General features: G+C 44.1%; 1 protein-coding gene across 2 annotated transcripts in view; it reads left to right on the top strand.

Moving 5' to 3' along the window:
* Nucleotides 1-17379, top strand: part of STAB2 (stabilin 2) — a 166974-nt gene that overhangs the window by 59002 nt on the left and 90593 nt on the right. For both annotated transcript variants that reach the window (XR_004286657.1, XM_032346573.1), the window contains exons 13-21: nucleotides 218-361; nucleotides 904-960; nucleotides 1114-1239; nucleotides 6078-6131; nucleotides 6424-6504; nucleotides 9034-9186; nucleotides 12919-12981; nucleotides 15770-15856; nucleotides 16591-16677. Coding sequence is in view for 1 of the 2 variants with exons in the window: in XM_032346573.1 (XP_032202464.1) it covers nucleotides 218-361; nucleotides 904-960; nucleotides 1114-1239; nucleotides 6078-6131; nucleotides 6424-6504; nucleotides 9034-9186; nucleotides 12919-12981; nucleotides 15770-15856; nucleotides 16591-16677 (852 nt within the window). In the remaining variant the exon portion in view is untranslated. The remainder of the gene's footprint in view (nucleotides 1-217; nucleotides 362-903; nucleotides 961-1113; nucleotides 1240-6077; nucleotides 6132-6423; nucleotides 6505-9033; nucleotides 9187-12918; nucleotides 12982-15769; nucleotides 15857-16590; nucleotides 16678-17379) is intronic.

The raw sequence follows: 17379 nt of genomic DNA, 5'->3' as shown, positions 1-17379 counted from the left end.
GTAGTCATTGGTGATTTCACACATTATCTCATTTGAACTTAATGAATGAAAGACCTGTGAAGTCAAGCAAGCAAATGACACCTTTCCCATTCTGGGTTCAGTGACTTATCGAAAATCATATAGCCAATAAATGACAGAACCCAAGGACTCAGTACTTCTAATCCAACACTTCTTCAAGGATACCACATTAATTTAATTTTTTTTCTTCGTGATTTAGGACAATCAACTAAAGCTTAAACTCTATGGAGGCAAAAATAATGTACAAATTATACAGGGGGACATAGTTGCTTCCAATGGGCTCCTGCACATCCTCGACAGAGCCATGGACAAGATGGCACCCACATTTGAGAGCAACACTGAGGTGAGTGTTTCAGGTAAAAGTTAGGTCAACCCAAATCCATCTTTCTTTGTTCCCTGGAGAGTCATATCAAAGAAGAAAATGCATGTCAACACTATGTGCTTGTCCTTCATCTTTACTAGGACCCTAACCATGGGGAGAAAGGGATAATTTCTGTCTTCAATAGAATTCTGCCAACAGAAAGAAAAACATGCATTAGGTGTTGCATCAGGTGTTGGAAAGATCTCAATTTTATTACCTCTTTTATGGCCACATATGAAGATTCAGTCCAGTGACCAGTTGTCATGAACAATTATCCTTTATGGAGCAGGGCAGTCCTCACTGTGATAAAAATCTATTTCTTTTGACTCATTTGATAATGAATGCCCAAACATGCAGAACATGCAGATCTGAACCACTAATTCCATGATAATAGGAAACATTTCTATTTTGAGTTGCAGTTGACCAGGATCTTTCCTATCAACATTTATACATAAACTCTGCATGAACCTTTTATGTTGGAGTGTCTATATCCTAAACCACCTATCTCTTGTCATGATTTTTAGGAAACTATAATGACAATGCTACAACCAAGATACAGCAAGTTCAGATCTTTGTTAGAGGTATGTACTTTTCATGAATTTCTGGAAAATGGTTTTATGTCCAGTTTTTTGTATAATGAGCAGAGATGTTATTTATAAATATTTGCTAAGGAATGACTTCAAGTATTTGTCAGAGATAGGCTGCAGATATAAAACTTCATTCCTCAAATGCAGGAAACCAGTGTGGGACATGCCTTAGATGAAGATGGGACTGGTGGACCATACACCATTTTTGTTCCAAGTAATGAAGCGTTAAACAATATGAAGGATGGAACTCTTGATTACCTGCTTTCTCCAGAGGTATGACACCCTACTTATTCTGATGACATCATGAAGCCCATACAGACTTTTTCCAAGCTAGTGATGTGCAACAAGTGACACATGAATCACCATCTATCCTCCTAGGCCCCAGCAAGACAGACATCATTAATCAATAACAGTCCTCAGGAACTATGGGTGTAGCTCCAGTCTCCTAAGCAGAGATCCAAGTAGCCAGCCAGACTGAGCATAGGAAATGTAATCTATATGCAACTTCAGGTCTAAATAATTGGTTTGACTTTTTTCCTGGCTTTTCCAATATTTCTCAGTAGCAAAATCAATATTTTAAGTTCCCTACAATTTCTAAAACTACCTAGTAAATGAACTCTAAACTAGGCCATTCTAGGCCAGGTCTAGGCTAAATTTAAAATGAGTAAATGTCAGTTAAGTGTCTGACTCTTGATCTCAGTTCAGGTCTTAATCTTAAGGTCGTGAGTTCAAGCCCCATGTTGGGCTCCATGCGAGACATGGAGAATTCTTTTTTAAAGAAAAAGGAATAAATGTTATTTTGAGATACCCCAGGCATTCCTTTCTATTGCTTTCATCTTTCTTCATAATAACTCTCTCCTTAAATACCATAAAGTCCTTCAGTTCTTTCACGTTCTCTCTAGAAAAGAGATTTTTTTACTCCTTCACACAAGAGTATAAGTGACTGAAACCATTTAATGTTTCCTTTCCCAGAAATAACAGGCTTAAACCAAAGGGAAGAGTACCTAATTATGGACTTTTATTCATTAGAATGTCAAATGATGGAATTATAGGAAGGGCCACAAGCTTTCCTCCAGTGCCCTGAAATCAAGCTGCCATCTTGGCAATGAGGCAAGACTATCCATGACCTCAGGTGGATTGGTTCATTATAGAGAATGGAGGATCCAAATCTTTTAGGGTAGTGATTTCTAAACTTCAGTATACTTAGGAATCACCCTTAGAGTTTGTTAAGTAGGCAGCTTCACAATCCATACCCCTAAGCATTTTGATTTAGTGACACTTCCATGAGATCTAGAATTAGACATTTGTGGAAGAACCAACTTTCTAACCCAGGCCACACTGTTCTGGAACCTTGAATATTTTTGCATGTATGGTTTAGAGAAGCACATGGATACACACCTTTCTAGAATACTTTCAGGTATCTACAAGGATATCTTGCCTTCAGAAACTTTGAGTTAAAAATATATGGGTCGAAAAATATATGTAATATCTTACTCTACAAACAAATATTCGCCATATTAAAGGATTTGCTACTGGTTTCTACTTAAAATGTAGATTTCCCAGTGTCTTCAAGATAGGATGTTATTTTAAAAATACAATTCACGTACAAGCTTTCTGAAACCTAGCTATTGCAGAAAGATGGCTATAGCTCTCCTTGGCACTCACCTAATACTTAATTTTATAGCTAAAAAGTAATGTGGCTCCCCTGGGAAATTATTAAAATCCTGAGATTATATGGCTTTGTTGAGTACATAGCTTCTAATTTGATACCAGTTTTTTAAAATTATATTAAAGAAGTTCTCAAACACCTAACCAGCTACACTTAAAAAAAAAACAAAACCTTTTAATTAGAACAGAAAAATATCAACCTCCCTGCTTTCCTGTCAAGCACTTTTCTTCATAACTCCTTCTAATTGTGGCTGGAGCTGGCTGGCTTGCTCGGACTTTCAAGAGTGGATTGTGCAGGGGTGCAGGGGTGCCTGGTTGGTTCAGTGGGTTAAAGCCTCTGGCTTCAGCTCAGGTCATGATCCCAGTGTGCTGGGATCAAGCCTTGCATCAGGCTCTCTGCTCAGCGGGCAGCCTGCTTCCCTTCCTCTCTCTGCTCTCTGCCTGCCTCTCTGCCTACTTGTGATCTCTGTCAAATGAAATAAATAATTAAAAAAAAAAAAAAAAGGAGTGGATGGTGTACCTCTTCCCAGCTTCGTTCAGTGAAGATTGCCTTGTAACTCGAAATTAGCCTATGGTGGGAATATTTTTTTCCTTTCCTCCTTAAACTTTATTTTTTTTATTATGTATGTTAGTCACCATACAGCACATCATTAATTTTTGATGTAGTGTTCCATGATTCATTCTTTGTATATAACACCCACCGCAAAAATTGCCCAACTCTGTAGATCTGGGCTCCTTTGTTTCTCCACAGATCTGATTTACCAGCACACCACTGCTCCTGGCTCTCTGTCTCTTTGCTCTCCAACACAGTATCTTTCTACCTGCAGAGAATATAAACACTTCAAGTCTCTTCATTCCGAGTCAAAACTGTTCTCTGCTTTAATTTCTAGATGAGGAATAGAATGATCATTTCCACTTTTCTCTCAGCCCCAGAACCTGTTTAGTTAAAACTTCTCAACCTATAGGAACATCCTTCTCTCCAAAAATTTTAATAGCATCCTTCAGCTTTATTTCAGGGAAGAATCTCAGCTGGAGACAGAAAAGTCCCCAGCGGCTATGCCCAGGAGATGGAAAATAAACTGATTTCATTAGAGGAATGGCTTCTAATTCCTATTTTAGAGTGCCGTGTTTCCTTTCCAGTGTATGTTTCTGCTTCTCCCTGAAGCAAAACTTCAGTCTGGTAACCATCCTATCCACACAGAGGCCACAGTTACTGAGGACAAGCCTCAGTTTATGACTTCCTCGCTGAACTGGGTGAAATGCAAGCACAGGGAATCAGAGAGACTGACCTTTGCCAATTCACAAATACCTTGCAAGTAACCTGGGACAAAGGGAGGTGAAACTGCAGAGTTTGAGGTCATGTTAACAATTTGGTAGAAAAACTCTCTTTCTGCCCTGGCATCAAAGGGCTGGGTTTTTGTTATTTTTACCTAAAACAGCAGGGAGGAAGCGAGTGTCTTCATAAGGGAAAGGATGCATGAACTACACGGAAAGGCTCTGCTACAAACAGCAGCACCTAGACATGCATCCCATCGATTTGAGCCACACTGGACTCAATTCTAACTGAGCGATGGCCCTCATGGCTCCCAGCCAGACAAAGCGACAGGCACACACACAATGGCAGGAATGATACCAATCAATTCCCTTGTTGCTTCCATTCCCCTGCTTCTTGTAAAAACGGATCCAACACCAATTAATTCTTAGACCTTTAGAAGTGAACAATCCAGTTGATAACGTCCTCCCTACACAATCAGAGGGATGGAAGGGATCCACACCACTCTCTTTATTTTGCAGGCAAAACCGAGCCTAGAGGAGCTACGTGGCTTGCTCAAGGTCACAGCAACAACAATCAGGATTAGAACTCAGGACCCCTAGGTCCAGCTCAGTGCTCTTCCCAGGACCCCCTTCCCCCTTTTAACTGACTGGCACAAATGTTGATGCGGGGCCCACTGTGTGGCCTGGCGATTCTGATTAATAAGCCAGACGGACCTGGCCCCTGCCTTCCAGGAGCTTGCAATCCAATTTGGGCTGACATTTCCCAGGGGTCCTCACTTTCACTCACCCCTTCCACCATTAAGCATCCAAATTTGGAATCACATTGCTTCTGCCTGCAAGTCCTCACTTGTGGGTACCAGAAAGAAGCTGCAAGGAGAAGGTAAGAGCCGGAGTCTGAGTCTGAAGTCACAGAGTAACAGAGCCAAGGCTACAGAAACATTGCTGCCGGGGCTGCTGCCTGGGGTTCAACTCCGATATTTTTACGGACAACCCTGACCTCCGCATACTACTTTTGGCTTCTCGATAGGGTGGCCATACAAGGTATCATCCACACCAGGATAATTGAGAATGAATGGGGCTGCCAACATGAAAGGCAGACAGTAGAGTTGTACCAGAAGAGCCAGGATAGGGGATCGCTCTATTTACAGGAAACTCCCCTGGCCTCCGGACCTAGAACAAGTTCAGAAGGGAGTCTGGGCGCATGGGACCAAGATTCAGCAGGGCTCTCTTTCAACCTGGGACTCCTCACTGTTAGGACATGTCCCTAGAATGTCAGCTTCTGAGAGGTGACTATGATCTGAATTTGTGATCCTCTCCTTGTCCAAGCCAGAGTGACCAAGCCAAAAGTGCCACTTATGAAGCAGAACTCAAGGGTTATGTAGCTTGTAACTCCCAGCTCTGTAATCTCCCAGCGAGATTGCAGATCCCCACGGCTGCCGGTCCCCAGAGAGCGGTTCCCTGTGCTCCTCCCCTCTGTCCGCTCTCCCCAGCGCGCCCTACGGGGATTGCTTACTCTGCTGATAGTCCCAAGACTCTTTTTTCTCCACTGCTCCAATGTTTCTGAAGCATGAGGAAGAGTGGAAAGGGTTTTGAAGGTGAGATGAGCGTGGACCGTGGTGGCTCAGAAGGAGGGAGTGTCCTGACCAGACAGTCCTAAGAAGGATTGTGTATTCCCAACTAACCAGCACATAACCTGACAAGCAGACGTCTATTTACAGAGAAAATGAAACAGAATCATCAACTGAGGCTGACTTAGACATTCCAGAATGTAGCTTTAGCCATTCAGAGAGGTAATGGAACAGAGTGACTGAGAACTTCTTAGTTTTATTATCCTAAGTTAGCTTTGTGACCTCTGTCATGTCTTTAAAACTCAGTGTTATCACACATAAAATGAGTCAATAGCAGTCCCTCCCTCGCAAGGCTTTTAAGAAAATTATATAAAATATGTCTATAATGCTTTCAGAACAGGTCCTTCCACAAGGGAGGAATTTGGTGCATGTCAGCCTTTTGGAGATGGGGTTTTTCTCATCCTGCACTTCCCAGTGAAGAGATTATGGGACATTGACTTTCCTTGATTATACATCCAAAGTCATTGGGGGAAATTCCCACAAAAGGGGGAAAGTTGTATTTTCTGCAATGACTAAAGAAGTATTTTAATTCTGTTGCAGGGATCTCGGAAGCTTCTGGAACTCGTCCGATACCACATTGTCCCATTTACTCAGGTTGGTTCCACTTTCCTGCCCTATTTTTTCCTGCTTTCCACATATCTGACCTTGACTTAAATTCCTTTATTACAGCGCTAGAAAACACGTGGCAGTTGTTCTTTATCTGTAGCTCTAGGCATGCCTTTAGCAATGCATAATGAACCCCTTATCAAAGAAACCCTCAAAGCCACGAAACTGATGACATTATTTACTTCCTAGAATTCCAGGCTATTTTTTCCAGTGAAAACTTTACAAAAGCAAGGCTCTAGGCATTGCTCAAAATGTCTGTGCTGTTCTCTTCTCTTTACAGCTTGAAGTGGCTACTCTCATTGCGACCCCACACATTAGGACCCTGGCCAACCAGAACATACAGTTCAACACCACCAGCAACGTAGGTGAAAAAATTCAACCGCTGCTGTCATGACTCACATGCATTTTTGCTCTGCTTATGATTGTTCACCAGGTTATCCCACCTCTACCCTAACTCCCAAGCTTACGGTTTTGATTACTTCACTCATTTGTTATTTATTGTATTTCATGATTTCCTTTATTTGCTGAGCAACTGTGGATGTGAGACTCTGAACTATATGTCCAGGATAACTCAATGAAGAAGACAAGCCTACGGTCTAACAAGGAAAACCAACTTTGAGCAACTAATTAATGACCAGCTCATCATTTAATTACAATTATATTAAGTGCCATTATAATGAGAATTTACAATAAGAGGACGCTGGGTGTCTAGAGCCCCTCAGTGAAGAAGCAATGCTTCAGCCAGGCTTCAAAGAATGAGTGCAGAGAACTTGGGCAGGGAAGAGCAGAGGAGAGTTCCAGGCAGAAGGGAGAACATGTGTAAAGGCCCTGTGATGGGAAAGAACGTGCCTTATTTAAGAAACTCAGCAAAGGTAGCATTATTCAGCTAACTCTCTGGGCTAATATCACCAAGAGTTCCGACAGCATGCAGATTATGTCTCCTGTTGATTCATCGCTGGTGGAGATGATGATGATGATGCATTTTTTCTGTATCTATTGAGTGCCCACTATGTGCCAGACACCATTCTGGGTCTTAAATGTAGACCAATGAGCAAATAGAGAAGAGTTCCTGGTTTCATGGAAGTTTCAATCTAGTAAATAGGAAGATAAACAATAAACAAATTAAGTAAGTAGGACATAGAATATATTAGAAGGTAGTAAGGGCTAAGGCAAACAAACAAAGAAGGGGGACATAAAGCAAGCATGGGGCTGACATTTTAGGTAAAGTGCCCAGCAAATCCTCATGGAGAAGAGAACATCTGAGCAAAGGCTTAAAGGAAATGAAGAAACAAGCAAGCTGTGGGAATATCTGGGAGAAGGAACATCCCAGAGAAAGGAAGCAGGGCAAGGCATAAAGAAAGGAGCGTATGCCTGACCTTGTTGAGGAAGAGCAAGGTCATATCATGGCTGGAACAGAGGGGATGAAGGAAGAGAGGTAGGAGAGATCAAGGCAGTGGGAGGGAGAAGGAGAAATGGGGTCAGGTCACACATGGCCTAAGAATTCTTACTTTAAATGAGATGAGGAGCCATACGGGATTTTGGTGGAGTGACACGATCAGACGTCTATTTGGGGAGGCTAGTTAGAAGCTGACTGCCATAACCCAGAGTGGAATGATGGTGACTCAGACCAGGGTGGTAGCAGAGCTGTGGGAAGAGGTGGTTGTATTCCGAAGGCATTTCAAAGGAAGCCCCAAGAGAATCTGCTGATGGATTAGAGAAAGAACTCTCCAGAGCTTCTGACTGGGGCCACAGGAAGTATGGAGCTGCCTTTAATATGATGGGTGGAGCAGTTCTTGGGGGAAAGTGGAGGTCAGATTTCTTTGCCACCCTTTTCAATTTCTGCTCGCTCCCCTACAACATAAGTGGAGATTTGTCTGGATTTTTTACTGATATATATCCCCAGAGCTTAAAGCAGAGCATGATACAGGATCCATAAATGTATCTGGAATGAATGAATCCCTGCTTCATAAACAAAGATGTAAAACGGTTAACCCGAGTACTCTTAGCAAATATATCATAGGGCTAGAATGGTTACCATGTAGACCATGTCTACAGAGACATCCTTGCCTGGTGTCAGTCAGGAATTCATTTAAGATCCATCTTTCCTGTGATGTCTGGGTGGCTCAGTTGGTTAAGCGTCTGCCTTCAGTCCTGGTCATGATCTTGGGGTCCTGGGATCGAGTCCCTCATCAGGTTCCCTGCTCAGTGAGGAGCCTGCTTCCCCTTCTTCCATTCTTCCTGCTTGTGCTCTCTCTCTCTCTCTCTCTCTGTGTCTCTCTCTCTCTGCCAAATAAATAAATAAATAAATAAAATCTTTAAAAAATTATCCATCTTTCCTGGGTGCCTGGGTGGCTCAGTCAGTTAAGCATGTGCCTTTGGCTAAAGTCAGATCCCAAGGTCCTGGGATTGAACCCTGCATTAAGTTCCCTGCTTAACAGAGAGCCTGCTTCTCCCTCTCCCTCTGCTGCTCCCCCCGCCTGTGTTCACTGTCTCTCTCTTTCTCTCAAATAAATAAATAAAATCTTTAAAAAGAAAAATCCATCTTTCCCTGAGGCACCTGATTGGCTCAGTCAATGAAGCAACCAACTCTTGGTTTTGGCTCAGGCCATAATCTCAGGTTCTGGAGATCAAGTCCCAGATGCTCCCCATGGAGCACGAAACCTACTTGGGATTCTCTCTCTCCCTCTGCCCCCCCCCACATCCACTTGCTCACCATCTCCCGTTCTCTCTAAAATAAATAAATCAACATTTGTTTTAAAAAGACCCATCTTCTCCTGTCAGCCAGGCCCCTCTCATAGCAACCCTCTGAGAGGTCACCAGCACCCAGCTCTGCCTGGGGACAGCTGGTGTCTGGCAGGACAGAACGAAATATGTCACTGCTTTTTTCCAGGGACAGATTCTGGCAAATGCTGTGGCCATCGAAGAGACAGAGGTCATTGCCAAAAACGGCCGAATCTACACCCTGACCGGCGTCCTCATTCCTCCCTCCATCGTGCCAATTCTGCCCCACCGATGTGATGAAAGCAAGAGAGAGATGAAATTGGTAAGGAAACTAGGAAAATAACTAAAGAGGAGCTCCCGAACAGCCCCACAGGGCAGACAGCGTCCTTCCCTCTCACACTTCTGAGGAAGCTGACAAGGAGGATCTCACCCCAGGAGCCTCATTCCACACGGGTTTCTGTCCCCACAAAGAGTCAGGTGGGCCTGAGGTCCTAGTTCATAAACTGTGAACCGAGGCTTCTTGTGGGAATGTTCCACCATGACCAACGCCTCCCAGCTCTAGTGGCTCTTTAGAGCTGCCGGAACAAATGACCACAAAGGAAGAAGCTTAGAGCAACAGAAATGTGTTCTCTCACCATTCTGGAGGCCAGGGGTCTGAAATCAAGGTATTAGCAGGGCCGTGCTCCCTCAGAAGGCTCTGGGAGGGAGGATCCTTCCTCGCCTCTTCCAGCTTCTGATGCCTCCGGGCATTCCTTGGTGTTCCTCAGCTTGTAGCGGAGTTATTCCAATCTCTGCCTCTGTGTTTACATGGCTTTCTCCCCTGTGCAGGCCACTGTGTGTATACCCCTCCCTTCTGTTGTGACACCAGTCATTAGATTCAGAACTCGCCCCTCAATCTAGTATGACCTCATCTTAACTAATTACATTTACAAAGACTTAATCAAGGGAACACAAATTTGGTGAGGAACACTATTCAGCCAGCTACACCAGAAGTGGGATCAGTCCCTGCCTGTGTCACCTCGGCCCCCCTTGTTCTAAGCCCTTAGCTTTACTCCAAGAAATGTAAAAAAGAATTTCTTCTCAGATGAGTGCTCTAGGCCTTGCCAATCAACCATCTTTCTTTTTTTTTTAATTTTTAAATTTTTTTAAATTTCTTTTTAGCGTACCAGAATTCAGTGTTTATACACCACACCCAGTGCTCCACACAATACGTGCCCTCCATAATACCTACCACCAAGCTCACCCAACTTCCCACCCCCCACCCCTTCAAAACCTTCAGATTGTTCTTCAGAGTCCATAGTCTCTCATGGTTCATCTCCCCTTCCAATCTCCCTCAACTCTCTTCTCCTCTCCATCTCCCATGTCCTCCATGTTATTTCTTATGCTCCACAAATAAGTGAAACCATATGATAATTGACTCTCTCTGCTTGACTTATTTCACTCAGGATAATCTCTTCCAGTCCCATCCATGTTGCTACAAAAGTTGGGTATTCATCCTTTCTGATGGAAGCCTAATACTCCATAGTGTATATGGACCATATCTTCCTTATCCATTCATCTGTCGAAGGTCATCTTGGTTCTTTCCACAGTTTGGCGACTGTGGCCATTGCTGCTGTGATCATTGGGTCACAGATGGCCCTTCTTTTCACTACATCTGTATCTTTGGGGTAAATACCCAGTAGTGCAATTGCAGGGTCATAAGGAAGCTCTATTTTTAATTTCTTAAGGAATCTCCACACCCTGTATTTCTTTTCAAATACCAAACTTTCTGTTTGTCTATGAGCTTGTGTACCCTCTAGTGACCTTTCCCATTTCCATGGCAACCAACTTGGGTGAGCTAGTTTTATTCAGAGCACCCCAAATCTCAACACTGCTATACATGGGATCTTTCAGTTCCCATGGAAACCATACCCCTGAAGTTGCCACAATAATAGGTCTGGGTCTTTCTTTTCAGAACACTGCAATAATACTTCAATGATTATTCTCAAAATATCCTTGGAACATGGACATTGAACAAGGAATAATGGCCTCATTTTATAGGTTTTATTTACTGATCCCTCTTCTTATCATGAAGGCTGGAAATAGCTGTTTGGTCACCTGGTAGAGGATGGTGGCTGGTTCCACAATAGGTTTTAGGATATTGTATGGGTACCCATCCTCCATGCCAGTCATATACCAACTCGGGGATCTGATTCCATTCTGAGCATCCCTTTTTAAGAGAGGCAGAAACTCAGTCACATTCCTAGCCAGGCCCTGGCAGTGACTGATATTTGGTTCATTCTTTGAAAAAAATAGTTTTGGCAGGTACATCGCCTGGCTTGGGCCAGGGTGAAGATAAGGCCAGGTAAGAATAGTCTCATCTTCTATCCCAAAGGCGAAAGATTTTAGAAAACAGGGCCTCTGCTGAAAAGATTCAGTAAGAGTCTAATTATTGACTTTAGAGCTTCCCCATCCCAAGCAGCTGCCATTCAAGTTCAAGGAAAGAAGTCTATGCAGGGGTAAGGGCATCCCCAACTGCCTACCTTGTGGCAACATTGCTCTGTTCCAGGTTGCTTAAAAGCTTGTTCTCCAAATTCCTAAAGGAAAGAATCTAGATGTGGGTTTGAGCCACTACCCAAAGGATCTTGGTTTAATAGAGAAAAATGCTTCCCAATATCCCATATCTTAGGATAGAGTCTTCTTTTACTATTTTCTCTGGGTTTAAAGTCAGATCTATCTGCTGTACATGATTTAGAATGGTTTTGATTAGATATGTTAAGAGTCCAAAGCTGGGATGCCTGGGTGGCTCAGTCGGTTAAATATCTACCTTTGGCTCAGGTTATGATCTCAGGGTCCTGGGATCGAGCTCTGCTTTGGGCTCCCTGCTCAGCCGGGAGTCTGTTTCTCCCTCTCCTCCTCCCCACCATTTGTGCTCTTTCTTGCTCTGTCTCACCCTCTCAAATAAATAAATACATAAAATCTTTTTTAAAAAACTGCAAATGCATTCTTTGCAAAGTATTCGGGGTTAGCACAGGGTAGGAGCAGCTGGCACTCACTGTCTAGGAGTCTCAGTTTTCACCAGCCTGAGCCCATAGCTGGTTTTAGTCTTATGTGTTTGGATTTTAAAGGTCTAATTACTAATTCTCTGTACTAGTTAAGGTCCCTGCAGGAAACAGAAGTTACCCCAATGGTTCAAACGAAGAGACTTTAATGAAGATGCTTGTAGAGGGGGGTGGGCAGGGCTAAGGAGCCAAACCATTTATGCAGGAACATCAAGGAGAAGCAATGGCAGGAAACCATTACCACCCCAAGAGGTGAAGAGGGTAGAGCTAGGAGGTACCTGAACCCAGTGAGAGCTGGAAGAGTAGAGGAAGGTGACACTAAGAAGGAGCTATAGTGAAGGTGCCCAAGCATAGAGGTAGGGAAGAAATACCTGGATCTTGCCCTCCTCCTACACACCAGCATCCTGCTGGCATCTTGCACTGGCCAAGACCATGAAGATGCTAGGCAGGGGAGGCAAGAGAACATTCTTTCAGGTCTACCTGCTGGAGCACAGAGCCCAAAGGAGAATATCAAAAAATCAATTTAGAGAGATTTGGAGGCCCTCATCCCTCTCCATCCTCCTGAATTCAAGTGAAGCAAGAAGCCCAGGGAGACTAAAAGGCAGAGACTCAATGCTCAGCTTCACTGCTGCTAAGCTAATTGGAGAACAAGACTATCATGTGTGACCAGTGCTAATGCTTCATCTCTGGCACAGGTGGGCAACTGCAATGCTTCCTCAGGGACAGGTGCCTCTACACAGTGGAGAGTCAATCAGAAACCTCAGGCTGGTGGACAGTCTATCTGACCTTGAAAGAGGGAGAGGAAGAGGCTGCTCTGAGTGAGATCAGCTCCAGCTCCCAAACCCTCTGGCACAGGCACTGACTTCCCTCCTTCTCTCTGGGGAGATGCCAGTAGGGAGTAGAGAGGGAAGCCAGGAGTGGACCCCTGGAAGAAGGAAGCATGAGGTCAGGTGGGGTGGTCCCCTGCTCCCTCTTACAGGGATGCCTATACTGATCCTTGTCTTTCCTTCCAGGGCACCTGTGTGAGCTGCTCTCTGGTGTATTGGAGCAAATGTCCTGCTAATTCTGAGCCCACGGTGAGTGTGACAGCTTCGAGAAACCACACATCACCCAAGCAACCCGACTGGTGTTGCTTCTCATCCTTTCTACCTTTCTTCTTAAAAGATAGAAATTCCAACTGGGGTAATGTCAGATTGGCTCTCAGCCTAACAAAGGGGGGAGGGTAGAAAGCCCACTGTATGGGAGAGGGTAGACAGAACTGCATTTGAATCCTTGCTCATTAACACTGGGTGCATTGTTGAACCTTCTTAAACTAAGTTTTTTTTGTTGTTGTCTGTAAGAAATAATAATAATAAGGTTATTATAAATAATAATAATTATAAATATAATTATAAATAATAATAACAAGAAATAATAATAATAACAATAACAATAATAAAAACCCATGTACAATACCTAAATCAAGTGGCTACTCAGTAAAGATTCATTCCTTCTCTACTTCACCCTTTTAAGTCTGTGTAGGGGAGTCAAAGCTTTGCCTTCACCATCTTACGGTACCCTGGTGGGCCTGAGAATTAGATTAACAAGAGGAAAGTTCACAGATTTTATGTGTACATGGGAGTGCCCATAGGAAAGCAAAGACCCAAAGAAATGGCAAAACCCAAATGTTTATGTGGATGTGGTAGAGTAAATCAAGGGAGGAAATTGTGAGAACGTCACTGAAATGTACAGGGAGGCTAGAGGAAATTTGGAGTTATTTTAACAAGGTCCATTTATGCAGCTCTTTCCTTGCATTAGCTTCTTGTCTCTGGTGACAAGAAGTCTCTTTTGTCCTGGTACAGGAGGACATCTTCCACAGGGGAGCTTTATCTCCTCTTCTCCGAAAGGAAAGGGGGGAAATCGGAGTGTCCCTTTTCTATCTGCGGTTTTTCAAGTATGCCTTGAAACGATCCTTATGCCAAAGCAGCCAATTTGGGGCTGGCATAGGCTGCCCCACGTTACTCCTGTTTGCTCTTCCCAAACACTTTTCTGGATAGAAATACAAGGACTATCAAGAGAATGACATTAGGACCATCCAGCCCTTTTCAAGTTTGACTGAATTCTGCATAGGTCTATTGAGAGCTGGTTCCCAGGGCATAAAGTTGAATGAGATGCAGTTTTGTTTTGTTTTCATTTTTGTGTTGAGAAGCTGTAGTCTAACAAGGAAAACCAGATCATCCCACAATAATCCAGAATTCATATGCCAAGTACTTTACTGGTGACAAAAGCGAAATGCTCCAAGGTAAAAATTAATGATCGAAATCTCTGCCTATAATTTTGTCCTGAAAAAGAGCATCCCAGTGAGAAGTATCATTCAACACTGGAATAGGTCGCTAAGGAAGGAGATGAGCTCTTTAACATCCTACTGAGAAGCATTTCATAAAGCAAAACATGAACATGAAATGGCACAGACGTGCAGATAGTTATTTTTCTCAGTCAAGCCATCACCCCTAAGTCCTACAGGATGCTGTCAACCGGGGAAAATGGAGAGGGAGGAGAAGAGAGGAAATCATGTTGACTAACATGAGAGTGACGGCTGTGTGCCAGGCATTGTTCTAAATGCTTTATATAGCAAACGTCCGAGGTAGGTATATTACCATCATAGCCCTCGTGTGATCTGGGAATGAACGTAAGGAAACATAAAACACTTTGTACAAGGTCACACGGTTAATACATGGCCGAACCATGATCCTACATCACCACAGCCCAAGTAAGGAAGAGAAGGAGAGAAAGAAGGCGGAATTAGATACACAGGTTAGAACCAAAAAAGCCCCAAATCTTCCCTTCCCAGACTCCCATGATCTATACTTACTTAATTATCCTGAGAGCCTACAAGAGGACTGAATAGTCTTTCCTCAGTGATCTCAGAATTCCTTTACATAGCTCAGATTTTAGGATTTTACAGCACATGAAGTTCTCAACACTACCTTCTTGAGCTGGAGCCTGAGATGATGGGCTGTCTCCACATCATTTACCTAACATAAAACTTGAACCAGAGACAGAATGCTTAGGATAAAACCTGAGATCATCATTATCGTCCCATTCCCCAGATGAGGCATCTGAGGCCAACGGAGACAACATGACTTGCCTGTGATATCCTAAAGTAAGGACACAGTAAGACCCATTCTCTGGACCTGCCCCTTACTAATGGGGCTCTTTAGCAAAAATATTTACCTGTCGGGACCTCAGTTCCCTCATCTGCAAAAGAGGGATGAAAAACAGCCACAAGGAATTGAAGGTTGATGACCTTATATGTGCAGTGTCTCTGCCCCTAGTGGGTTCTTGATAAACGGCAGCTCTAGATAATTACGATCAGGCACCAGGGGTTAGAGAATGGAAGGTTGCATTTAAGACTTTCCCACATATGCCTACGCATCACTCCTAAGAGAAAAACTCAGACCATCCCTATTTCCTTTGGTGGATTTTTCTACAAATTAGAGAGGGACTCTCTGCTGGCTCCATAATTTCTGTGTAGAAGGAGCTTGGGGATAGCTATTGATTGGAAGAGAAGGCTGAGCCACACTCAGGATGAACAGCAAAGTGTTCCCTGGTCAACTGGCAATGTCTGTCCTGGCAGAAAGGAGGATCAAGATAAATGTGCCCTGATTAATTCCAGTCCTGGCCTGTGTTCTACCAACAAGGAAACAGAGGCCTAAAGAAGGGGACTAAGCTCTGGCGGGGAGACACGGGAGCTGGAGAGCTCTGGTGATCTTGCCTGACGTCGAGGGGAAACGGAAGTAGGCTGTCAGGGTATGAAGCCGAGCGATGCCCAGAGGACCTCAAAATGCAGACTCAGTGCTTTTTTTCCCATTGGCTTTCTTCCAGACACTCTTCACACACAGATGTGTCTACAATGGCAGAGTAAGGAGCCTGAAGAGCGGCTGTGCCCGGTACTGCAATGCCACAGTGCAGGTGAGGTCTTCAGGGCCACACTCCTGGGCCTCAGCATTTGTGAGGGGACATGGTGCCCATGGCCTTGGCAATGTCTTCCCGCAGGGGAACGGTAGGGGGAACTCTCTCCGCGGGGTCCAGGTTACCCCCTTCCCTGCACCCATCCCTCCTGTGCTTCCCTCTCACTCTTAACAAAGAGCCCATACTCTTGACACTCCCCCCATGGACCGGCCACTGCCTCCTGTCTGACCTGTCTCTGACCCTCCTTCCGGCCCCAGAGGATACACACTTGCCACTCCCTCCCTCAGAGCATTTTCCAGATTTTCCTGGGACTGATTCATTGTTCAGGGGTTTAACTCTCACTCCGTCTGTCACCACCTGATCCATAGTGGCCTCCCCAGGCTCCCCCCACCTTTGCCCCACCTGCCACCCCTTCGTTATAGTATTTTGTCTTCCCAGCACATACAGGTCTCTTTTTTAAAATTGATGGTCTCTTCCTGATGATATAGAGGATGGGCTTCATGAACACAAGCCTTCATGTCTTGTTCTCACAGTGCCAGAGCCGGCTTGGCACCCGAGGTCGGCCCTCAGTACACGTGTGGTGAACACATGGTTGAACACCAGCCATGCCATCATCTGCAGAAGAAGTCGAGCTAATGTTGTTTATTACTATAATGGAAATTAAAATGTATTTCCTTTGAGGAACTGGCACTCTGCTTGCGGTTTTAAAAGGCAGCATGTGTCTTGTTTCTCAGATACCAAAGTGCTGCAAAGGTTTCTACGGGCCTGACTGCAACCAGTGTCCTGGAGGCTTCTCGAATCCATGCTCAGGCAACGGCCAGGTGATGTAAACTGGTTCATGGGTGCTGAGCTTGACCTGACCTAAGTCAAGTGGAAGAGTAATTTTTAAAACCACTAGACCTAGAAGTGCTACAGTGCCAATCACTGTTTGCAGAAAGTAAAAGAAACAGATCAGTTGCTCAAAGAACAGAAGGTATCTGTAGCAGAAGAAATTTGGGCCAGGGATGGATGGTGGCAGGGGGAGAGAGTGCGACATCTGGAAGAGTTCCAATGTCTGTGCTCCTGCTGCTGAGCACTTGACCTTGGATAACTCAATGAGGCTCCCTCTGACCCCACTTTCTTCTTATGGGAGGAGAGCAGAGTCCCCTGCATTGATCTCCAAGATTTCTTTCAGGATGAAGATTCTGTGATACTTAAAAAAAAAAAAAAAAAAAAAAAAAACAGACACTGCCCAGTGATTGCTTTTTATTAACCCCCCTCCAATAGCTAGTAAAATTATAAAGGCCCAAACTTATCTCCCCTAGCTTAGAGACCAGAGCTAAACAAACAAAAGTAAAAGGAGTTGTGGTTCACCTGGGAAATTACAGATCTGTGCATGTAACAAACCACATCTAAAATGTGCTCCGCCCCAGGGGAAGGAATAACTGCAACTGTTGAGGTGAGGCAAGAACAAGGCAAAGCAGTCACCAATTAACTACCACAGGCCATGGCAGGAAGTCACCGGTGCCCAATTCTGGTACACA

Source organism: Mustela erminea, chromosome 6 (assembly GCF_009829155.1).
Source record: "Mustela erminea isolate mMusErm1 chromosome 6, mMusErm1.Pri, whole genome shotgun sequence".
Lineage (NCBI taxonomy): Eukaryota > Metazoa > Chordata > Mammalia > Carnivora > Mustelidae > Mustela > Mustela erminea.
Note: the sequence above shows the minus strand (reverse complement) of the source record. Positions and strands in the feature narration are given on the sequence as shown.